Below are 25,964 nucleotides of genomic sequence, written 5' to 3' on the forward strand. Positions count from 1 at the left end.
TGTGTTGGGTGCAGCCAAAAATGGCATTGTTGCCTAAGGGACAGTGCGATGTGAGATTGGCCGGTCCTTTGTCACAAGTTAGTGAGGAGGGCAAGAATCTGCTACCCGCGTTCGCCACACCCTCCACCTCCCGCTCAAGTGCAGTCAAGTGTGAACCTAGCTTGACTCTGCCCCTTTCTGCCATTAGCATGTTCATTGTTAGTACATGAACACGGCAACTCCCATTGACTGTTGGTGTTGCCTCTCCCTCCCCCATTCTGAGCTCTGCTGTAGGTTTTTTAAGATACCAACTCAAATTCAGTTCTTTACACTTGATGCTTTTTAAAATACATCTAATGATTTTTTAATGAATGCATAACTGTATGAGTCTTTTTTTCCTATCTCCTTGGATCCAGTTCAGTTTTCTTTTACTGAAAGCTCCTCTCTGTTTGGGTGTTGTCTGCAAACCACTGCATATGACAGTAATTGTTTTCTGGCTAACTTAATACTCCTAAAGAACTCATTGCAGTACAAGCTTCCGTAATCGTTCATTGCGTTCTTGTGTTTCAAAATAAAACTTAAAGAATTCAGAAAATTCTGTGTTTTTCAATTATTTTATAGATTTGGAAGATGGGAATAAAGCACTTAGTGATGAAAAACTTGACAAACCCTTACCAGAAGAGCCAATATATTCATTGGGTGAAATCAAAGCTAGAAATCAACGCAACAGCAATACTTCAGATGACTGGATTGATGTGACTATATCAGGTAAATTTCATTGAATTTTAAAGTGGAGGTTCACCCAAAAACTAAATTTTTAACATTAGATTGAGGCTCATTTTGTCAAGGGAAATCTGGTGTTTTTTTTTAAATCGAAGCAATACTTACCGTTTTAGAGAGAGATCTTCCCATACCGCTTCCGGGTATGGGCTGCGGGACTGGGCGTTCCTTTTTGATTGACAAGCTTCCGACGGACTTCCCACGGTCGCATACAGCGCGTCACGATTTTCCGAAAGTAGCCGAACGTCGGTGCGCAGGCGCTGTATAGAGCCGCACCGACGTTCAGCTTCTTTCAGCTACTCGTGACGCGCTGTATGCGACCGTCGGAAGCCTGTCAATCAAATAGGAACGCCCAGTCCCGCAGCCCATACCCGGAAGCGGCGGAGAAGATCTATCTCTAAAACGGTAAGTACTGCTTCGATTTAAAAAAAAAACACCCGATTCCCCTCAATCTAGTGTTAAAAATTGTTTTTCGGGTGAACTCCCGCTTTAACACATGAAAAAATACTACTTAAAGTGGGCATTTCATTAAATGTGGCAAACAGCTGTGCCGGTGTTAAAAAAAAATAAAAAAAAAACTTCTCTGCCCACACCACTGAAAGGCACTTGGTTGATTAGGTGTCGGCCTGTGAAGTTCTATAAAATGCAGTAACTTGTGATGGGTCAAAAACCGAGGAAAAAAGCTGTTTGCACTTTATCAGATATGTGAGTAAAATCACAATGTACATTACTGAAATTCCATATATGTGATGCAGTATAACATGGTGCCGCACAGTAAAAAAACTACAATACAAAATAAACTCAATAGAGAAATGACACAACAAACTTAAAGCGGAACTACGCTGCATATGAGCACCCCACAAATCAAAAACAATATTTAATTCCTTTTTATATTCAAATAAACTCACTCATCCATCCATGTCTTTTATACTTTATTTTGCTGAGAAATCGCTTTGAAAAACAGCCCCTAGCATTTCTGGCTGTGACTGTCAGGAGTGAGCAGCTGGGAGACCAGATGTATGTAGCTGCAGACCAGACCATATGTACATATCTTTAAAGTAGGGTTTATTTACATTGAAACAGGAGACAATCACACACCAGTAAATTGCGAACATAAATATGACCCACAGCCAAAAATGCCTAAGTGACAGAAACCTAGCAAACTAATTATATACAATATGGGAAGCACGGGCAATGCAGGAGAAAGGGAAAATTAGGACTGGGTACAGGAACAAGGCGAGCAGCATAAAGGGAACAGGATACAAGGATAGCTCAAGAGCCGGATGGATCTGGCAGCAAGCATGGCAATCAAAACTGATGCGAGTTGCAATAGTAGAGATGGGACTTAAAATGGTTGTAAAGGCAAATAAATATTACTGCTAGCCCCTCTGTTTTATCAATCAATCTATCCCAGTGGTCTCAAAGTACCGGCCCGCGGGCTATTTGCGGCCCGCGGACCAGTTATAAATGGCCCCCAGGCAGGGCAGAAGTGGGGGGAGCAAATAAAAAACAAAAAAAAACTTTTTTTTGTGAGCTGGCGCTATTTGGTGGTGAGCCGTTGTTATTACAAGTTATTACCACCAGATGTGAGCTGGCGCCATCTGGTGGTGGCCGCTGGTATTACAAGTTAAGCATTACAAGTTAAACAGCAATTCTAATGTCATTTTACACTATTTTCACTGCCATCTTCTTCCCTCTAATTAGAACCCCCAAACATTATATATATTTTTTATCCTAACACCTTAGAGAATAAAATGGCGATCGTTGCAATACTTTCTATTACGCCGTATTTGCGCAGCGGTCTTACAAGCGTACTTTTTTTGGAAAAAATTACCCTTTTTTAATTAAAAAATAAGACAACAGTAAAGTTATCCCCATTTTTTTAAATATTATGAAAGATAATGTTACGCCGAGTAAATTCATACCCAACATGTCACGCTTCAAAATTGCGCCCGCTTGTGGAATGCCGACAAATTTTTTACCCTTTAAAATCTTCATAGGCGACGTTTAAAAAAATCTACAGGTTGCATGTTTTAAGTTAGAGGAGGTCTAGGGCTAGAATTATTGCTCTCGCTCTACCAATCGCGGCGATACCTCGCATGTGTGGTTTGAACACCGTTTACATATGCGGGCGCTGCTCGCGTATGTGTTCGCTTCTGCGCGCAAGCTCGTCGGGACGGGGTGCGTTTTCTGGCTCCTAACTTTTTTAGCTGGCTCCTAGATTACAAGCAAATTTGTCAAACCCTGAGTTACATCAGTGCAGGTGGTAATAATGCGCTCGCTGACACCAGTGCTGGGGGTTAATAATGTGTTCGCTGACACCAGTACTGTTGTCTTTGAAGTTTGAAAGTTTGCATGCGGCCCCCCATGGCATATGAAAACTTGTCTTGTGGCCCTCAGGTAATTTGAGTTTGAGACCCCTGATCTATCCTATATTGTGCATGTGTTTTTAGAAAACGATGCCTGTAAATACCTTATTGCGGGTCTTTTGTGACCGGTCACGTGACCTCCGGTGGCTCTCCTTCGATCGAAAGGCTACAGCGGGAGGGACCGAGATTTCCCCGTACAGGCAGACAGTTCACACCAACAGTCTGTAGGATTCCCCACAAGCCCTGAAGCTCCAACAGGAAAAAAGTGGGCGGGGAGGACTATACCGGTACTACATAAATTGGTTGCTGACAACCGGAGTAATTCACATTGGGTAAATTTAGAAAGATTTATTCACATAAAGACATCAAACGAGATAAAAAATACATGACATTAAAATACAATACAAACACATTTGACCACAATCAGGTCACCGGTCGTGCAATCCCTTCCATTGAAAAAGGGGGAGATATCGGTGAGAGATTTGAAGTCATGAGACAGGCAGTCTCTAGTCTCAACTAGTTTCGCAAATTTTGTTTTTGCTTCGTCGGGAGACAGTCTAAAGGCACAGAGTCCTCTGACCCCAAGAAGGTCCAAGGCAGACAGTGGGTGAATAACTCACAAGTAGGCCAAGATAAATTCTTGGAACGGACCTATGTGCCCGAACGGGCATGGAAAGATAAGGAGGGTAGGGGTCCCAGGACACAAAGGTCCCGTTGAATGGGATTGCTCAGGTGATAGAGTGATTGAACCTGAATGACCAATACATCCAGGTCTGTGCAAAAACAGGTGGTAAGTAAGTTACCAATCTCCTGCTGGTAGCAGCGCTGGTTCTTTTTTGTGTATGATGATACACAAGTCCTGGGATCCAAGTCCGAAACTAGTTGAGACTAGAGACTGCCTGTCTCATGACTTCAAATCTCTCACCGATATCTCCCCCTTTTTCAATGGAAGGGATTGCACGACCGGTGACCTGATTGTGGTCAAATGTGTTTGTATTGTATTTTAATGTCATGTATTTTTTATCTTGTTTGATGTCTTTATGTGAATAAATCTTTCTAAATTTACCCAATGTGAATTACTCCGGTTGTCAGCAACCAATTTATGTAGTACCGATATAGTCCTCCCCGCCCACTTTTTTCCTGTTGGAGCTTCAGGGCTTGTGGGGAATCCCTGAGACCCCTCAATTCATATTAAAATACTAGGACGATGGTACACCCCCTATTTGATTGTATTTCCTTAACTTTAAAGGTCAAATCATATTCACAACAGTCTGTAGGAGTCTTGCATGGCACCAGCGACGTCCTGATAACCGGTACAAGGCTTTCCAGGCTTCTACAAAAACACATAAATGCATATTTTTCAAAAACGTCTTTCAGGACAGCACCTGTGAGATCATGGCTCCTCCCACAACAGGAAATGCCTCATCATCCAAAACTTTAATAGGAAGCCTCCACCCAGCTTCCTTCAGTTTTTTTGTGTTTCATTCAGCCGGTAGGAATCAGGATCTCTCAAGACCTGGGAGACGAGAGCTTCTCGCCCAAAAATCGTTTCTTTTTTTTTGCTAGGAGACTGTGATCCTCCCACTTGCCTCTAGCTGGATGGTTGCCTTGAGCTCTCCCTCCCCCTTCTGTGCTCGGGGAGAGCCTGTACTGCCTGAAAGTGCTGCCCTGTGTTTTTGGCAGATGGGCAGTGTGCAAAGGCCCCTGCTTGCCTTTCACAGGGGGAGAGAGCAAAGTCAACAGGTTAAGAAAAAAGAAAGGTCATCTGCTCACTAGATATTAAAGGGGTTGTAAAGGTTTTTTTTTTTTTTGTTTTTCTAAATAGGTTCCTTTAAGCTAGTGCATTGTTGGTTCACTAACATTTTCCTTCAATTTCCCTTCAAAATGTTTTTTTTTGTGTGTGTTTCCTTTGAATTTCTCACTACCTGTTGCTCCTCAGTAACCTGTTCTGGCTGACTAACCCCCAGCCAAATGATGGGGGCAAGCTTACTAAGGAGAAACAGAAAGTGAGAAATTCAGACAAAGGGAAACCATTTGAAATCGAAGGAAAAGGTAAGTGAACCAACAATGCAACCAACAATGCACTAGCTTAAAGGAAGCTATTTAGAAAATAAAAAGCAAACCTTTACAACCCCTTTAAATACTGTGCAGTATCAATAAATCTAGCACAGTATCCCATTAATTGCGGACTCACCAATATGAGGCGGTCTCCGTAGGCCAATCATATAGAGCAAAAAGTTAGAGGGAAAAGAGACCGCCCAGGTGCCTGGTTCCTGGTCGGCGCGGTGACCTTTTTGTATCCTGGAAACCCCCCCCCCCCTTGTTCGGTCACGCGATCGCAGTGCGCTCTGCAATGAAGGAAAGTGCAGCGGATAAGGGGGCAAGCCAAGGCACCAACAAGGCTAAGGTAGGGGGCTGTTTTCCTATTTACTGTGGGCCGTTCTATGGGTTATCACCGCACTCTAAAAAGGAGCGCTCCCAGATGGCAGCACAGTGTTAGAGGTTGGCTTAGGCTCATGCTCCCGAGATGGAGTAGGGACTAAGTACTGTGGGATTTGTAGTGTGCATAGAACAGTGTCCATGTCCAAAATGTGCACTTCCCTTGAGGTGAGGTTCAGGAGCCTGTGGAGGGTTTTATAAGGAGGCAGAAAAAAACAGTAAGAAACCATCTCCTGAAAAATAGGTTACAGGGCTATTAAGTAGTGGATGTGTATAGATTTTTTTTTTTTTTTTTTTTTTGGAGTACAAGGATATTGTTTAGTGTCACTTAAAGTGAAGCTGTTCTTTGCAAGTGCAGTTCAAGCAACAGGTTTACTTTAATCTCTCCTCCACAGCACCACACAGCCCATGTTTGAGTTGTTTAGGTCTTCTCTTACACAAGGCTATTGACTTTCTCCATGTGACATTTGGCCCATTACTGCACCATGGATGCATGGATTGAATTCCCTTTCGTATAGAAAATACTGTGCGTTTGCATCGCTCCCAGCAGTTAAGTAAACTGAAAGTGGAGCAAAAAGGAAAGTTGTATGCGAGTCGTATCTCTTGCTTTGCTCTGCATGAGCTAAACAGGCTGTTTCATTTCATTTGACTCTTCAGAGGATAGTCTGTCGCATTGAGATCCAAGAACAATGTCAGGTAGACTTGAAGTATATACAACAAGATCAGCAGCAAGAAAGACAGAGAATATATAATAAATAAATGGGGTTGTCCCCATGTATATTGATAATTCAAAGGCATTCAGAGGATTATTTGCATTCGGCTGATCTTTCTCACATACTGTATCCAAACGCAATAAAAATACTATAGCTCTTTTACATGCAAGCTAGCGTTTATGTAAAACTTCTCTATCTTTACGGTTTCAAATATGTAACTGAGAAGAAACCTTTATGTTCATTAGGAAAATGACCTAATCATTTGCTCCGTAGTAACTGTAACTTAGAAAAAGATCTATTATAACAGCTGCACATTGTGATGGAAGTGAACAGATTGGGACAGCTGCTTTTTGATTATTGCAGCTGAAATCACCATAATTCTACAGCTTGCTGCCGTATCTTTTTTCACTTTGTTTTTTTATGCAAAGCTCTTAAGCAAGCACACTTCTTTTTCTTAAACCTAGTTCACACAGGCTTCAGCTTCCAAATACTAGTCTAAAAAACTGCAAGCCTCTGTAAAACGATTTACAAACTTCTTTAGCAAGCTTTAATTAGCATTCTTAGAACCTTTTTAAGAATCCTTTTAGTTCTAGTTTTTCAAGGTCCTAATGGAAGTGTAGGCCTCCCTTGACGCAGATGTCGTGAGCGTTTCTTGTCTGGGAAACCTGCCTGCAGGAGATGACTTGCACATCCATGCAGTAAACAGACCAATCATTTGAAAGCTGGGGGTCACATGACTGATCGGTTTACCAAATGATAGGAGTGAAAGTTCTGCTGTGGGTGTGCCTTTCCTAAGCATCTCCCTGGGTATGCTGGAGAATATGGGCTGCAGCTCCTGGGTGTACTGCAGGTGTAATCAAGATGGCGGCAGAACCGTGCATGTGCGTTGAAAAATACAAGGTATTCATGAAACTATAACAGTGCAGCATGTTGTCAGCTTTACAGTTCTAGGGACAATTTCTCTGTATAACCTGATGCCAGATGGCCATAAAAGCCAGATTCAAACCCTTTCCTTACTATCCAAAACAAAATAAAACTTTTGGTCAAAGCAATAGTTTTCTTTTGTTCTGTTATTCTGCAAATCCTTTTTTTTTTTCTTTTTTCGATTTTTGAATAGATAATAAAAAGGGTACAGACCCCAATGACCTCACCCACGTGGGGGGGACCACACATATACCCCTAACGTGATGCCTCATAAACCATTCCACGGCACTCAAAAAGGTCCCCTATGGGTATGCTTAGATAAATGCCAGAGGCTTGCAGAGATACAGTTTCCAAAAGTTTGCCAAAGAAAAAGTTTAAAGTCGTCCTCTGTGGCAGACTCTTCAATACGTCTTGACCATAAATTATGAAACATATTCCTTCTGCCCCTGCGGTTGTATGTATCTCAATAGAAAAAGAGGCAGAGTTTCTGGAAAGTAAAGCAAGAGTGTGTGTGTGTGTGTGTGTGTGTGTGGGGGGGGGGGGGCTGCGTTATTGGTTTCTTCAAATGCATGGCAATGGACTTTCAATCATACAAACGGATAGTCACATAAATGTTCTCTCCACTACAGTGGGGGAAAATGGAAATGCCCCCTAATTTAAGGTGACCAGATTTTTAAAATGAAATCAGGGGACATATTTTTTCTTTACTAGTAATGGCAACAATCAGCGACTCTCTGCCCGTCGTCGCCCGCCTCACAGCCTCTCAAGTCTTACTCTTTGGGCCCCCGGCTACTACTGAATGGGGAGCGGAGGAAGATCACTCCACCAGGGAAGGCAAGGAGATTGGCAGGTGGCTGGCCAGGATTTGAGCCAAGGCAGAAGAACATGCGAGCGAAGCTGAATGGGCATACACCCGAAACTGAAGAAATATTCCCTCCGCTCCGACCAGCACATGATCATCAGAAAGGGGCACAGATAATGGGAGAAATTCAACCTCCCTAGTAGGCACGGCGGAGCGGGGGTGTGTAATTCAAATTTTTTTTATTTTAATTCTGCACTGATTGTCTTTGAAATTGCCCCTGCCCCTATTAAATACAATCTGGAGACAAAACCAGGGAAAGACTTGGTCCGGGGACAGTGTCCTCAATCAGGGCACTGTCCCCTGAAACTGGGGATGTCCGGTCACCCTACCCTAATATGGAATTTTAACCGGTAACAACACCACCAAAATGATGTTAAAGCAAGATTTTTTGAAATTTATATGAAAAACGTAATATGGCACTTGTCAATAAAAGCACATAGTAAAGAAGAACCTTGAGCTAAATATAGGTACTGCTGCACTTTTACTACTCCCTGAAATACAGTGCTCAAATTATAAAAGATATGCGCTGTCTCGTGTGAATCAATAAAATGAAGTATTATGAACAAACACAAAAAATACCACCATGTAATTAAATTAACATAATATGAAACCAAAATTATTCATCAAAAAATAATCAATTTTTTTAAAAATAAAAATTATATATTTTTTCCATCAAAAAATATACATATAAAATGTCCTGGTGTTTTTCATTTAAATCCATGCTCAAATCTTTCTATAAAATCAAGTGAAAATATTTTCAATCCGTTTTTCAGATACAATTAAATGTGCCATTTACCATGGTCTCCAAGTTATTAAGAGATCATATATCGCATGAGATGAACAGATATGTGGATTCTTCCTGTGTGTAACCCAACCTCCTTGATGGATCAATCCAGCAGCCTCCTAATTGGCTTCCCCGCCCACTCCAACATGGACTTGCTTGATGCTCTACACTCGGTGTATGTGTGGGGTTTAAACATTGGGAAGATTCATCGCATGATACGTTGACAAAAAGGTTTATTAAAGCTAAAATAATGCACTTACAGCAACTAGGATACATTTAGGCAATAGAGAGATCTAACCAAGAGATCATCAACAAGTATGGATCATCTCATCACGGCTCCCATCTCCTTCCAACATGTTTCCCCTTAATGGGCTACTCCAGGAATGGAGGATCCTCCTATTTTTTTTTTTTTTTTTTTAAGGATTTTTATAACGGATGGAAAATAAACTTTCTAGGAATTTCAGGACAGTTTGTAAAATAGGCGAAGCTGACTATAGTCAAGCTGTAGTGTTCCGTCTAATTGACGTCTGATCTAAAGCATCGTGTCGACATTTGCTGGTACAAAAAAATACCAGCCGACACTCTGCCCATATGAATGACGGTCTGTCCGACAGAAGCCAGCTGTTTGGCTTCTGTCGGACATGCATGCTGGAATATCAGCAGCCGACCAAGTCCCGATCAGTGTTCCTAGCCAATGGCAGAGAGCGCTGATCAGAGTGTTCTGGCAGGGGAACGTCCCCCTGTCAGAACACAACAGCTCAGCGTGGGAGATCGCTGCACTAACCTTGCATGGTTAGTACAGTGGCTCCTGACTGGATGCATGATGCAGGATTGTACGGAAAAAAAGTGTGTACCAGGCTTAAGTGCGCCACTAGAAATTGTTCAGATAAGACAGATAATGCCCCCACTTGTCTCCAATCTATTGTTGCTCTTGACAGTGGTAAAAGATTCAGGCATCTAGGCTATTCCATACTTTATTGTATTCTGAAGGCAAGAGTAATTTTATTCTGTAGAACAGCAGTCTCAAAACTGTAGTCCGGGGGCCATATGCGGCCCTTTGCTTGCCTTTATCCCGCCCTTGGGGCACTGTTCCTCCCACTGTCTTCAACAATGGGGCATAATTCCTGTTGCTTAAAACGATGGGGCACTATATTCCTCCCACTGACGCCAGTGATGGGGCACTATATTCCTCCCACTGACGCCAGTGATGGGGCACTATATTCCTCCCACTGACGCCAGTGATGGGGCACTATATTCCTCCCATTGACGCCAGTGATGGGGCACTATATTCCTCCCACTGACGCCAGCGATGGGCACTATTCCTCCCACTGACGCCAGCGATGGGCACTATTCCTCCCACTGACGCCAGCGATGGGCACTATTCCTCCCACTGACGCCAGCGATGGGCACTATTCCTCCCACTGACGCCAGCGATGGGCACTATTCCTCCCACTGACGCCAGCGATGGGCACTATTCCTCCCACTGACGCCAGCGATGGGCACTATTCCTCCCACTGACGCCAGCGATGGGCACTATTCCTCCCACTGACGTCAGCGATGGGGCACTATTCCTCCCACTGACGTCAGCGATTGGGCACTATTCCTCCCACTGGCTATAGTCCAGCCCCTCTAAAGTCAGAAGGACAGAAAACTGTTCCTTATGTAGAAAGTTTGGAGACCCCTGCTCTAGAATCACACAGGTAGTGAAGTCTGTGCTCCTTGATTTAGCCCCAGTATCCTGATCTGTACCTGGCTTGGTAGTTAAGCAGCTCTAATATCTGGTGCTGTAGTTGGTGTAAAAGATACTGTACTTTTTCTTTTTGAAAAATCAAAAGACCGTTTACATTTTCCAATATACAGTACTTACCTTTCGTGAATCCAGCTTCAGAGGTCTTATGACTTTTGATGGTATTAAAACTGGAGAGCCTCACAAAATGTGGGCCTAGGGAGATGGTATCATCCATACAATGGCAACATTTGGAGAGATCACTTTAAAAGAAACCTGTTGGGTTAGAAGTGTTGGGAGTGCCGTAGCTGTTTTTTTGTTAAGATGTCTGGGGCCATCATTTCATTCTGGCTTCACCATGTAGTGGTATACTTCTGTACTGATCTAGTTAGGTGACACACTAAGTAGTGAAGTCGCGATTTGGCATTACAGCAGTTGTAGAAGTATGTACATATCCCGATGTACAGCATATTTAAAATGTATAATACATCGGTATATAAAGTTAGATTTGTTTTTTTTATTCATAATTTATCTCTCTCTCTCTATTTTAGTACAAAATGAAGCAGATCCCAAAAGCCATTCTTATGTGGAGAGCGGCGTATCTCCAGACATGGATTATAGAGATCCACCATCTTCATTGGAGCTTTCTCCATCCGACAGCTCTGGTGGAACTTATATGTGGGATGAAGAAGGAATGGAACCAATTGGAAATGTCCATCGGTGCGAGAGCTACGAGTCATCAGAAATGAATAGCCTGGTATGTTTTAGAATTTGTCCTAGAGTCATTCCATTATTCCAATATTGCTTCCCTATATATTCAGCTATCTATTGCCCAGGTTCACTGGTATTTTGGTGTGTTCGGTTGTAGGGGAATTGCAGCATTATCACTAATGTGTGATGAACTTAATTTACAGTAATGACAAAACGTTTGTCATTTCTAAAGATTGTTTTTTTTTTTTCTGAAAACTGCATTTTGATTTTTTATTTGATAAAATTGGTTTCCTATTCAGGGCTGGTGCTGCCACTAGGCAAACTAGGCAGCTGCCTAGACCGCGCTGCTGCCTAGGACACCCAGCCACTGGCGTTCCTACTCTCTTCTTTCTACCTGGGCGATAGTGAGGCTGCATTTGATGGGCACTGGTGAGGCTGCATTTAATGGACACTTCATTAAAAAGGTGGGGTATACATGGGCAGGGCAAAGGGGGTGGAGCCAGGGGCGGCAAAAAGAGGTTTCGCCTAGGTTGTCAAAAATCCTTGCACTAGCCCTGTTCCTATTCATCACAAAAGAATTCTATTGAAGTGCCAGAGAACTTTTTTTTTTTTTTACTGTGCCTCAGGAGAGGGCTTGAAAAGAAGAATCGTTGGGACTTTATATGAGGCCATGGCCATCCAGCACACTGGTCTCCATCCCTGATTTATATGAGAAAGAAGGTGACAATGGGGGCAGTGGGACTTTGTATGAAACTCACACTAAGGCAGGATGAGTCAATCATTATAAGATAAACTAATTATTTAACAGTGTCAAATTGGAGCATAATGCATAGAATGACAATCATATTGAATCAATAAATATGATACAAAGTAAGGTAAAACATGATTGGTAAATCACATCATGATAGTAAAAACAGTTGCACAATATACAAAGTAACACATGATTTATATTAATATCAGCAGTGTACCCAAAAAAGATATGATATCATATAGTATTGAATAAATTAACGACTCAAGCAATTAAAACCCATGGTGACCACATGATTGCTGTCATGTGACATCAAATATAAACGCTTGACGCGTTTCGTGGAGTAGTATCCAAACCCCCCGGGAGCTGAGGCGGTAAAAGTGCGGTGGCAGGGCTGTCCAATAAAGGTGAAGAAGCGATGCACAGAGAGAATCCCCCTTTAAAGGTTTAAGCGAGTAGGAGCCTGCTTGCCCCCATTGTCGTCTTCTTCCTCAGGAGAGGAATTACCAAAGCTCCGAATATTAAAATGTCTTTTTAAAACTCCTTTCAAAGCTTTGGGCCTCAGATGCTGCATTACTGAGGAAATTCAGCACTGTTGCTATTTCCAGTACAAAGATCAGTGTAGGAGCAAACTGTGCAATCCTAAGTCGGGTGACCAGTGGAAGAAAATCTGCATCATTGTTATTGTAAAATGACCTATAAATAGTGCAAGGGCATATTGTACATTCCTCATAGAGTACAATGGGACGTGAAGCTGCTTTGATAACTCAGGATCTGGACTTTTGATTGACAGAGGAATGCATTCTAAGTGGTATGTTGAATTTCTGTAGCAGAAAAGATTTTTTGTATATGTTTGAAAATGAAAAATTGAGTCTTGCAACATGGCAATGATCTCAAACTGTAGATTTTTTTTAAAACAGTGACTTAAACAAAATTTGGTGTTTTTTAAATGAGATTTAATGTGTTTCAATGAGTCTTGATATGCTGAAATACTGTACAGTGATCTGAAACCGGTGCTTCATGCTTGGTATACATACATTGTTCTATTAACTATGAGGCCAGAATACTTCCAAATAGGGCTGCAACTAACGATTATTTTCATAATCGATTAGTTTGCAGATTGTTTCGATTAATCGGATAATGGCCTTAAAAAAAAAATAGAATTTTTACATTTTTTTGGGCCAATTTGTTGTTGGGCAGATTACAAAACACAAATTGCCCCAAAAACACATTACATGCTTTTCTGCAGGAAAACATGTAAATGAACTGTAGTGTGTTTCTGCAAAAAGCACCAAAAAACAGAGGTGTGACCCCCAGCCTGAGATGTTTAGCAACATAATGGGGTTAAAAAAATACAAATAAGTACAAAAAGAGCAAATAATCGTACTGTAAGGGGTTCATTTTTTTACCGTGGGACAGTGAAAGTAATATTTACAGTAGCGATTTGCTTTTTTTTATTATAAAGGGCTAATTTTATTTTTTTTAACCCCATTATGTTACTGGCCGATTAATCGATTATGAAAATTGTAATCGATTTATTTCATAATCGATTAGTTGTCGATTTAATCGATTAGTTGTTTCGGCCCTACTTCCAAACCTTTGTATAGTGTACCTCCACACAGTAATTCAAGATTTTCTCCCTGGTGTGGAGTGTCGTGCTCGCCCCCTCCCTTGGACTACAGGAGAGTCAGGACGCCCTCTACGTTGCAGATAGAGAAAGGAGCTGTGTGTTAGTGGGCGTGCTGACTCTCCTGTAGTCCAAGGGAGGGGGCGAGCACGACACTCCACACCAGGGAGAAAGCCTTGCATTACTGCGTGTAGTTACAGACAGAAGAACAGGAAGTGAGGATTTCTCAGAAGAAATAAGGACATTTTAAAAGCAAAATGGAAGGATGAGGTAAGTGAAGGAGGACTGCAGGTAAAGGAAGCGATTTAGGAAAATAAGATTGTACCTTTACAACCCCTTTAAGGAGAGTTTGCTTCAGGCACCGGATCCTGCATTTGCCGTTCACCTTTGCATATAGTGCAATCTACGTATCAAGTCGCAAGGTGCTATATAGGTCCAGGGCTGGGGCCTCTTTCTATAGTTCTCAGAGCCTGAAGCCTATTCGGGGTATTGAATGCTGATTTTCCCTAGGACTGTTTGACAGAAACCGGTCTAGCAATTGGCTTCTGTTGAACAGAGAGGGATACACACAGATTGAAGTTTGGCCTGTTCCTGCTAAGCTGGAAGAATTTCTGTCCATGTGTACCCAGATTTAATCTGGAGGAGGCGATTAATGTTATGCAAAAATTTAAAGCTGTGCTAAGAAAGATCCCACTATATAAATGGGAAAAGGTGACTAGTGTTATATTGAACCAACATCTAGAAATAAATTGATAAGCAATTTGGATAGCGAAACAAAACCAAAACGAATTTACCAATCACCATAAACTCTGAAGTGTAAATCGATACAGGAAATAAGTGATAATATGAATAAAAAAAGTCCTTGAATACATATAGTAAACAGAAAAATATATATATAAAGTCTGGGGAGGTGAAGGAGATGAATAATGAACAGTCCCCATATTCAAAATGATAGGGTATCCACCAAGGTAAACTCGTGCACCAACACCATATAAATTTTAAGCTTACCAGAAGCAAGCTATATAAGGCTTGTGGCTATAACCCAGCCCGGGTCCTGTACCAGGAAGTGTCCGTAACACAGAGGATGATACAGAGAGACATGTCACAGCACGCCGTCTAAGGAGTATTCCCAATTGGGTTGAAGACTCTGGCAGGTCAATGATACCCCTAATGGAATGACCATTCAGTGTATGAATGCATATACACATGTAAAAACTACTATTTAGAACTACAGCTTGCTGGAAGGAATTGCATCAATCAAAAGTATTGGTGACACCTGGCAAAAATAACCAGGAGGCATCCTAAAGGCTGATGAGCACCACAAAGCGATGGAGTCCACGAGGATTGGACCTTATGCCAACACAAAGCCTTGGAGTTACAACCTGCAGTGGATCGCCTCTCAGTGGTGTGTAGTCTGGCTGTGCAGACTACACACTATGTAACATATGTAACTATGTTATGCTTCAGGGTGACACATTCATGGACATTGCTTTTTCTGTCCTGCTGCCATCTCCTACAGAGAAAAAGCTAGAGGAACATGGTCAGCGCCTGTGTTATAGCAGCTCCTGTATCCAGAAATGCAAACCCCATCTATTCTGACCTCTATTTCCTCTGTACTCCACTGGAGAGATCTAGATTTGATTAGTAATGAGTGCTCACAGGCAATAGGGAGCTGAGACAAAAGGGCCAAATGGTATGCATTCTGCAGATGGCCTACTCAGTTCAAAACACCACTTGTGATGTTCTCTACCATGGACGCATTCATTGATACAGTGAATGCCTGTCTTTGCCCAAAACAGCATCTGGCTCTCCATAGCCAAAACAAGTCCCTGTGTACACTAAGAGACTGGCTAAGTCAAAAGGCTTTTCCCATATACACACAGTTTGTGCACTTTATAGGGACTGGCTCAACCTTGAGTGTTTTCACTAAGCTTTTTACTGAGATTTATCCAACAAAGGATTTTAGGGAGAGAATAGACTATTCCAGAAGTGGATCCTGCAATTTTAGTTCTCTGTAAACATTTTGCAGTTCCATCTTTTTAAGGATTCTGTCGTTAGGCATTTTAAAGCCCTCTTACAGGCTGTATTCACTCTTACAGGTCCAGCCCTGCAGCCAACAAATGCTGCCTTGTTCATTTTGCCTGACAAATGAACAGAGACTAGGAATCTGTCTTTGACCCTACTCTTAGAAGAATTGCAGCTCTTTTTTGGTTTTGTGTTGATGCTTTAGTGAATGTAATTAAAGTGTTACTAAACCCAGAACCCTGCATTCATTATATCTGGTCTCCCACAGTACACAGAACAAGGAAATGCAATTATTTTAGTAAATATAAACTGCTAAATAGCTTTTCTCATCAGCAGTATTTAGCAGTCTTGTGATTTCTATCAGTTCCTGGTGAAGCATGTAGGAGAAGTTTTCATACTGCAATGAGCTGTCTTATGAGGTTGCAGGGCTCCTGACCCTCTGTATGGACAGTGCTGATTGGCCCTGTGCTTATCACATGCACTCTCCCAAGAAAACAAAAACAAAAAAAACTCTCCTAGCAAAACACACCAAACTGAGCATGTGCAGCCTGACTCCAAAGGCTCTGTCTTTTCCGGACTTTTCCAGGGGGATCTGTGCATACAAGATCAAGCAGCCTTTTTACACAATGCAGAAGATTAAACCCTTGGGTTCCACAGTGGGTATAACAAGCATGCTTTACTGCATATACAGACTGATTTTAATGTTGTGGGTTTAGTAAGACTTTAACCAAGTCATTAGAATGTCTCTTTACACCGTGCATATATAAAGTATTTTGTGGCTAAAAGCTTGTTCTGCTGATCCTGCTTGTCAAAAAGATATTCTACGCATGTCTTTTAGCAGTGGATGCCTATTTGGGAAGCCTAAGCCTTCAACCAAGGTCATACTTGCGGACCCTCAGGTGAAAACAACACCTCTGTTTGCTTCTGCATGAGGGTTTTGGGCTTTATGAAAGCCGCCTCCGAGGTAGTCCTTGTAAAGAACCCTTCCTTTTGCACACGGACAAGATGGTTTTTGAGACTGAAACCTTCCTACCTAAGGTGGTCTCTTCCTTCCACCTCAATGAGGACATTTTTCTTCTTTCTCTTTGTTCTGCCTCAAAACATGACAAGGAAATTGTTTTACATTGCCTAGGTATAGTGATTGCTTTCAGGGGCAACTTGGCAGCCATGGCCTTTGTTGGCAAGACTGAGCCCGTTTTTGTTCAGCCTCTGAGTTGTCGATGAGGACATCAGCTTCCCATGCTGTTATTTTAGGCGTTGAATCGGCAACTTATCTCTAGCCCTTAGGAAAAGAGTTCCTCCCTACAGAGATCTATCCACCAGGGCTGTTGCGGTCTCTTAGGCTTTCAGCATCAAGCATCTGTATCCTGCAATTGCCATTGGCTCCTGCTGCTGTCAATCAAATGCAGTGACCTGGAAGCCAGGGGCGGGGCCGAGTCCTGCTGTCTATGTCGGTGGATGCAGCAGCAGGACTCGTGAGTGCCCTCTATGGAAAGCGGCTCTCCGTGGGGTCACTCGATGAATAGGAGAAGCCAGTGGTGCCACCGGGGCAACCCAGAAAAGTAGGAGCGGGGCTGTTCTGTGCAAAACCCTTGCACAGAGCAGGTAAGTATAACCTGTTTGTTTTAAAAAAAAAAAATACAAATATGAACTTTTTACAATCATTTTAAGTATAGTGAAGCTTCACTATATTATAACGAAGATCTAGAGATGTCTAAAGCATTTTCTGGCACTTTACATTTTTTTGGGCCAGCTTGGAGCAAACAAATTATTTGTATGTCAGAACAGATTGGCTGGTGCACAGACTGTAATATACTGTAGTAGTTTGTGCTGCAATACCGTAAGGCTTCATTCACATTTTGGTGTTTTGGGATCTTGATTCTGCCTGCGATCTCAAATTGCACTACAATAGCAAAATGCATGTTCGGGTGCCATTCATTTTAAATGGCACCTAAATGTGGTGCGGTTTTGCCATGATAATCATATGATAAGCTACTTCTTTTTTGGGTGACGAGCTTGGCTCATTTTGGCTTGCTTGCTTTTCCTGTGCATAAATTGCGGCAAAACCCCCACCACATTTTAGGTGACTTGAAAATGAATGGCACGCGAACATGCATTTTGCGATTGTAGTTGGATTTGAGTTCACTGATAAAATCGCACCAACTCTGCTTAAGCTACCAAAACGCCAACTGTGAGCGGAGCTGTGTTCCAGCAGCATGAGAGACTTTAACTTTACCGCTGGACATAGTCAGTTGTACTGCATCTCCATCATTTAGAAAAAGACATGTATATTTTTAACTAATACAAGATTTCCTCTGATTGGCTGAGGTGGAGATTGTGATGTCACCTGCCCACCTCTACGCCTTGGCCAGTCACATGAATCCTTGTATTCACTGAAACACACAACTTTTCCTAAATGGCAGTGATGTGGTACAATCTCTACCTCTATCCAACGGTAAAGATTATGTCTTTGATACATCTGCCAGAACACGGCACCACTTACTGTACTTGTGGTACAGCTGCTACAGTCTATTGGAGCCTAAGCAGCAGCCAATCCGTTCTATTGTGCAGATAAATTGTTTGGTTCAAGATGGCCCAAACAAGTTATTTTAACTGCCAGGAAACCAGGAATTTGTTTTTAATTGTTCATAAACCATCACCAGAAATATTTTATCTTTTGTATAAAATTTCTGTTAACAAATAACAATGCACTTCTGGTATAAAAGGGTACCTAAAAAGCCATGTACCTACCGTACATACTCCTAGCTGTGCCTGTGATTGTCTCAGGAGATGTTGAGATGTCATTGCTTTGCTGATCACCATTCTGCTTGCTGGAGGCTCTGACACAAGGAAACTCTGCCAAGGAGGCCACTTCCACACAGACCCTTCAGAAGAAATCATCGTATGTCAGTAATGGTAAAAGGCACAGGCAATGCTGATGACGAGTCCTGTGCCCACTGCTTATCTATCTTTTGAGCACATTTTCTATTTTGGGTACATTTTACATAGTCCGGTTCCTCTTTAACACCTCTTGCAACTTCCAAAAAATGTAATAATGTTGGATAAACTAGCCACCTTGGTGGTAAGTGCTTATTCAAACATGCCACTGGATGGCAGTAGAAGCAGGCGGTTGAGCTCCCCACAGCAAGGGCATGCAGCTACTCAGGGCTCGCGATACAAAGCAACACTTTGGCAAAATTGTAATCCCCTGTTTCAAGTAAATGGGGCTGTGCTGCAAGTGTGTGCAATGTATGTGGGTGGGTTGGCATTTTCAGGGTTAAAACAGGCAGGCAGGAGGTCACATATGGCGATATGTGGCCTCTTGCCTGTTTTAACAATTTCAATTTGAAAATTGGACATGGATCGCTTTTCAGATGATATTTCACAGGTGGTGACCTGTGAAGTGTCATCCGAAAAGCGATTCACGTCATATTTTCAAATAGCCATAACAGTTGCACTATATTACCAAAAGTATCGGGGTGCCTGCCTTTGCACGCACATGAACTCGGGTTGAGGTCAGGACTCTGCAGGCCCGTCAAGTTCCTCCACCCCAAACTGACTCATCCATATCTTTATAGACCTTGCTTTGTGTGCTGGTTCTCAGTTATGTTGGAACAGAAAGGGGCCATCCCCAAACTGTTTCCACAATGTTGGGAGCATGAAATTGTCCAAAATGTCTTTATATGCTGACACCTTAGGAGTTCCCTTCACTGGAAATAAGGGGCCAGGCCCAACCCCTGAAGAAACGACCCCACACCATAATCCCCCTTCCACCAAATTATTTGGACCCGTGTACAAGGCAAGGTCCATAAAGACATGGATGAGCGAGTTTGGGGTGGAGGAACTTGACTGGCCTGCACAGAGTTCTGACCTCAACCCGATAGAACACCTTTGGGATGAATAAGAGCAGAGACTGCGAGCCAGGCCTTCTTGTCCAACATCAGTGCCTGACCTCCCATAGACGCACTCCTAAACCTTGTGGACAGAAGAGCTGAAGCTGTTCTAGCTGCAAAGGGGAGCCCAACTCAATATTGAACCCTACAGACTAAGCCGCCATTCAAGTTCATGTGCATGTAAAGGCAGGCATCCCAATACTTTTGGTAATATAGCGTAGCTTTTATTTAAAGCGGAGGTTCACCCTAATTTACATGTATATCTGACCAGCTTCCTTATATTCGTAACAAGTACAGTCCGGAATTATTATTTTTTTTTTTTATCCTTTACATACCTTGTAATCCATGTTTTCAATGTACTTCTCCCCGCGGGAGTAGGCGTTTCTATGCCTACGGGGATTGTCATCTGGGAGGTCGGCCAGATGATTGACGGCTGTTCCCCCCCGGCGGTTAAGGCCCCACCTCCCGTATTGTGTAGGCGCGCACGAGTTACAGGGTTTCCTAAAGAAGCCGAACATGCAGAGATGTGAGTCGGCTCTATACGGCACCTGCGCTCTGCATGTTCGGCTTTTTCCAGAAACGCTGTGACTCGTGCGCGCCTACGAAATATGGGGGGTGGGGCCTTATCCGCTGGGGGAACAGCCGTCAATCATCTGGCTGACCTCCCAGATGACAATCCCCCTAGGCATAGAAACGCCTACTCCCGCGGGGAGAAGTACATTGAAAACATGGATTACAAGGTACGGGCTGCATAAAAAAAAAAAAATTGCGGACTGTGCTTCTTACAACTATAAGGAAGTTAGTCAGATGTAAATATATTGGGGTGAACCTCCACTTTAATAGTTTTTTACTCTCGGTATCTTTAAAGGTAAAATTACACAAACTATTTTTTTTCACATAACACGGTTGAAGATATTAAAGTGTAACTAAAGGCAGAACTTTTTTTTTTATTTCATTTTGGATAGAGTATACCCCATGTCCATTTTTTTTCTTTTTGCCATCTGTGTCCCATTGGGGAGATTTCCCTTCACCGTAGCTTAAACAGGAAGTAGGAAGACATCCCCCCCAAAATGCGGGGATCGCAGTGCGTCACCAAACTAGTGTCCCCATTGGAAGATTTCCCCTCCTGTTCGGATGTCAACCCAAAATTTGAGATTTTCTTTTACTTTCACGTTCGATGATAATTGTTAACTAGATAAATGGAGAGGGTGAAATGTCTCTAAGCTGTACAGACAGCAATAAAAGCTGACAAGTGTTTCCCTTTAATTTCACCGTCATATATGTCTTTGTAGCTGTTGAGATTTCGGCACAGTGAATGTATTTCATGCTTGCTGGGTTCTGTGTGGATGTCTGGCCAATTCGCTAAACATTGTGTTTTTACGTGACTTTAGGGAGAAAAAAAATCTTTGAATTGAAGTGTCCTGAATGAAGTGTTAGTACTAAATATAATAATCATTGCATATAATGGTCTTTTTATGAGCTTTTTATTTTCTGCCATGAGCATAGACTCTGTAGACTTACTCATAATTGCCTTTAATTATAATGTGCTGTTGGAGCTAAACAAGTTTCCATAGCATTTATTAGCAATCTTCCTATGTATAGATTCACCTAAAGCAGAGCGCAAATCCACAGAAACCCCTGCTCCAGCAGTATGGTGGTAACATCTTTGGCCTTCTTGATTGGCTGGCAAGAGATGATGTAACTCCCATGCAGGTGCTCAGTCATTAAAGGGGGGTTTCCTATCAGATTGCTTGTGTAACCCGTGCAAAAGGTGAATTAACTAGGGCTGCAACTAACGATTATTTTCATAATCGATTAGTTGGCCGATTATTGTTTCGATTAATCGATTATTTGGTTGACAACCTTAAAAAAGAAAAAAAAAATTATATATTTTTTGGCCAATTTATTGTTGTTGGGAAGATTAAAAAACACGAATTGCCACAAACACGCATTACATGCTTTTCTGCAGCTTCTCCATTGAAGTATATTGAACCAAAATAGCACTGTTTTTGTGTTAAAAGAAAAAAAAAAAAGCCCTTTTCAAATACGTAGCAGCTGAAAAAATCATGGATGTGAACATGGCCCATAGGAAACCATGTACAGTAAATGAACTGTAGTGTGTTTCAACACAGAGGTGTGACCCAGGCCTGAGATGTTTAGTAACATAATGGGGTTAAAAAAACAAAAATGAGTACAAAAAGAGCAAATAATCGCTACAGTAAGGGGTTCTTTTTTTACTGTGGGGCAGTGAAAGTAATGTTTACAGTAGCGATTTGCTCTTTTTGTACTATAATGGACTCATTTTTTTTTTTTTTAACCCGATTATGTTACTGGCGGATTAATCGATTATGAAAATGATAATTGATTAATTTCATAATCGATTAGTTGTCGATTAATCGATTAGTTGTTTCGGCCCCTAAATTTAACCTTTTAATAACCTTTTGCAATTCCGATAGACATGCATGGGAAGAGAAGCTGTTTTGATGTGAGCAAAAGCCCATCGACACAGGATTGTTCTCACTCAATCCAAACGCAAAGGAAGAGTGTGTTTTACTTAGTTTTTTCCTTGTGTAGACATTGTATACATTGAGTACGGCTTCACTTGAAATCGCACGATTTCAAAGCCGCATGTCGGTACGACTTGGCTGACTTCTGTGCGACTTCATGAACAGATGTCTATGCAAGTCGCACCAGGGCTGGACTGGGACAAAAATTTGGCCCTGGACTTCATCCAGACCGGCCCACTTTAATTTTGCAAACACACACAAAAACAGTATATAAACTATACAAATTGCGCAAAAAAAAAAAAAAAGTAAAAACATTCCACTGTAATTATAAATGGCTTTTTGTATGAAATTGTGTTAACTGAAAATATACTCAAACTCCTCAATCCTTTTTTTTTTTTTCACTTATTCTCCTCTGGATTTTTCTCCTCCTTCTCACATCACTGCGTGAAGTGGGAGGGCTAACGTGAGGCTGAGCCGAGTTGCGCACTATGAAGTGAGGTGATGGGCAGTGCGCATGACGGGTCTCTTCCATACTGGCTGGACGACACCAGGCCCTGGAGGTGTAAATTTTACACGCCACTTCTGGGTCATTAAGAGGAAGGGGAAATCAGCGAGTGGACATTTTCTGATCTCTCTTCCCTCTACCTGGCGGCACCTGCAATGCCCGTCCCAGGTCCACTGATGGGTGCGCAAAGTGATCAAGCAGCTGCACAGCCACCAGGTTGTTTTAATCTGAAAGTCAACTTGCCAGATTTATGACACAGATTCATTAAGATGCTTTCTTTCAGGTCTTGTTGATACCCCCAACCATTCCCCTCATGCTGCAAAGGTGTTGCCACTGCCACCATAGTACATATGATGGCAGTGATGGTGGCAGCAGCTGGGGGGACTGTGGGTAACCCCCCCCCCCCACACACACACACTCCCATCACTGTCGTAATATGTACTATGGTGGCAGTGGCAACACCTTTGCAGCCACTGGGGATTTTTCTCCCTCTGCTGTGATCATTATCATCATGTTGATGATCACAGCACAGCAGTTGCTGTTTGAAGTCTGTCACATGGAAAAACTGCTTGCACTGACTTCCCAATTGCAGTATTAGCAGTCTGTGCTGTGGGTCTGCTTACACCTTCAATGAAGTGGAGCAGAATACATACGATGTGCCGCCTGCCTGTGAACTGCAACCACTGTAGTGCACCGCCCGCCACCGTCCTCTACGCACTGTCACCTCCTGCCACCCGGCTACAACTTTAAACTCCTCCCTCCTCAGCACAGTAAGAAATCACTCCGCCGTGGAAAGGCTGTTGACCAGAACATTAGACTGGGCAGTGGGATTGCGCCACAGGCTTTAGCTGCCTGAGCACCGAAAATAAAAAAAATAGTCCTCTGAAACCAGGCCGGCCCACTGGGAAGCTCCCGGTAGTCCCGATGGCCAGTCCATCCCTGAGTCTCACCTGAAATCGACAAAAGTAGTGCAGAAACAACTTTTCTCTTCCGTTCATAGACGGACACAGCCTTCTTTGACATTAGGGTTATGCTTCTTCCTACCAGGAGAGTTTAGGCAGAATTTAACAGCACTTAAATCGTTAAAACCTTTCCTTCGTGCCGCTCCTCCCAGGGGGCGTGGCTCCCCCAGGCATAACCCACACCCTGCTCTAGGAGCCTCAGTCTTTTTCTGCCCAACGACAGGAGAGGAGTCAGGCACTTCTAGAGTCCCGTACTCTGGAGTTTTTTTTATTATTTTGTTCCTGCATTTTTGAATCCTGTGATTCTTCTATCAACAGCCGACTGGGTGACAGGCTGGGTCCTCGACTCTTGTAGTCCCCCCATGTTCGGCTATCGAGCGTGTGCCGACCCTTAGCTCAGCTTTGGGACGTCCACGACAGGCCCCGTTGCTCCAGGGGCGGCCGGGGAACTTCGGTTCTAGGGCACACATATGACCGGTCTTTTATGGCTTTGTCAGTGTGTCTGGCCGACAGCCATGCCGTTTACGAACGTTGGTTCTGTCTGGGATACCTCCAGCCGGGTAGTCGCAGGACGGGTAAGTACCCTTACTCAGGTAAGTGGTCTGGCTGGAATGTTCCCGGGGGAGGTCGACTGAGGGTTTTTTCGCTGCTTTCCTTTCTCCCTTATTCCTCTCCCTCCTTCCCTTGTGGGTAGCGGCTGTGAGTGTTTTTTTTTTCTGGGGCTCATATACACCCGGACTCGTGTGTGTGTGTGTGTGTGTGTGTGTGTGTGTGTGTGTAGCGGGGGCTGTGTGTTGTCACTACAGAGGGCTGTGGTGTTCACTACAGGGCCTTTCATGTGTCTTGTGAGGTGATTTTTTTTGTGCTGGCATTTGCTGTGTCACTGTCTTTTTAAATGCTGCGCAACGGCCGCCATTTTGCCGGAGCTCCGCTCTATATTGCTCGGCTGCCATTTTCCTGTGGTCCTATGCTGTTTTTCAGCATTCGGCGGCCATCTTGCTTTTTCGTCTGCCTCGTGTGACGGCTTTGGCGGATCTGTCTGAGGAGAAGACAGACACAGCGCTGCGCGGCTTCTCAGCACACCTAGTCCTTCTCAGGCCGCGCTGGTGGTGGTACCAGGGGCCCCCATACTCTGCAATAGCAGTAAAGGAGGTGACCAGTGGGGGTTTTTGTCCTGCTTTGCAGGGTGAGTGACACGGCGCTGACACTATGGAACCTGGGCCATGTCTCCCTATCCAGCTATGCCTGAGTTAACCCTTAACGCCCCTTCCCCTGCCACATCTGTTATGTTGGCTGTCCTGGGTTTCTTGCCAGGTTTTAAGCAGCTAGTGTCCGGATGGGGGGTAAAAAGCGCCCCCTCCCTGAGCCTGCTTCTGGGGATGTCTCTGACGCAGAATTGCTGTTTTCTGGTTCTGTTATGTCAGAGGCTTACTCCACATGTATAGTGAGGATGACTCTGCTGCAGAGTCAGTTGCTGGCAAGGAATTTGTTGGAGCTTTTGATTTCTGCGGTGCGTGAGACTGTAAAAATTGAGGATGTGGCGGTGACACCAGCCGTACCTTTTGGGGTTCCGCAGACCGCCACGTACCGCTAATGTGTTTCCTTGTGTTCCTTATTTGGACAATATGTTATACGACAAATAGAGCTTATAGCTCAGTGGTAGAGTCACTGCCTTGCATACCCTTCCTTTAAAAAAAGGGACAAAAAAGTTTGTCAAAAAACTTTGCAACCCGTTACCCCCTGGAGGGGGACTTTTTTTTAAAAAAAGTAGGTCTCTCCTCCGCCAGTGGACGCCCCTTTGTCCAGACTGAGCAAGGCCACCACGTTCTCCTGATAGGAGAGTGGAGGCTGTGACCCGCTCCCTTTTCACGGTGGTGGGTTCGGCGTTGAGGCCGGCTCTGGCCGGGCCCTGGTGGCACAGGCCCCGACTGAAAGGGCGAAGCTCCTGCTGCAGGAGCTGGAAGAAGGGGACGCTTCCGAGTCCTCTAGGGACCTGGCTGAACGATTGGTTCAGGGTCAGACATTTCGCTGCGAGGCGGCCATGGATACGATCCGGGGCTTCCGTCTATGCAGTGGTTCTGCGCCGCCTTGTGTGGCTGAAGAGCTGGTCTGCGGACTAGTCCTCTAAGGAGGCCTTGGTGATGGCCTTTAAGGGTGAACGGTCCTTTTAGGACTTCCCTGAATGGCATCATTGAGGATGCCACGGGTGGTAAGCGCATGCTGTTCCCACAGTCTGGGAAGGGCTAGGGACCTCGCCATGTGCAAGGACCCTCCTTGACTACCTTTTTTTCGCCCGCCCTGTGCGGTGGGGGTAGGTCTACAAGGTGCTTAAACCCCCGCCGCGGGGCAGCAGCGCACCTGATACCGCATGCCTAACAAGTCTGCGGACATACCTGCTTCTGCCTGAAGG

The 25,964-nt window shown here is 43.5% G+C and overlaps 1 protein-coding gene across 4 annotated transcripts in view; it reads left to right on the forward strand.

Moving 5' to 3' along the window:
- CCSER2 (coiled-coil serine rich protein 2) overlaps positions 1-25,964 on the forward strand; it is a 158,389-nt gene that overhangs the window by 54,784 nt on the left and 77,641 nt on the right. For all 4 annotated transcript variants that reach the window (XM_040320511.1, XM_040320509.1, XM_040320507.1 and 1 more), the window contains exons 3-4: positions 601-747; positions 11,128-11,333. In XM_040320511.1, the coding sequence (XP_040176445.1) occupies positions 601-747; positions 11,128-11,333 (353 nt within the window). The remainder of the gene's footprint in view (positions 1-600; positions 748-11,127; positions 11,334-25,964) is intronic.

The sequence above is a fragment of the Rana temporaria genome, chromosome 8 (assembly GCF_905171775.1).
Source record: "Rana temporaria chromosome 8, aRanTem1.1, whole genome shotgun sequence".
Taxonomy (NCBI): Eukaryota; Metazoa; Chordata; class Amphibia; order Anura; family Ranidae; genus Rana; species Rana temporaria.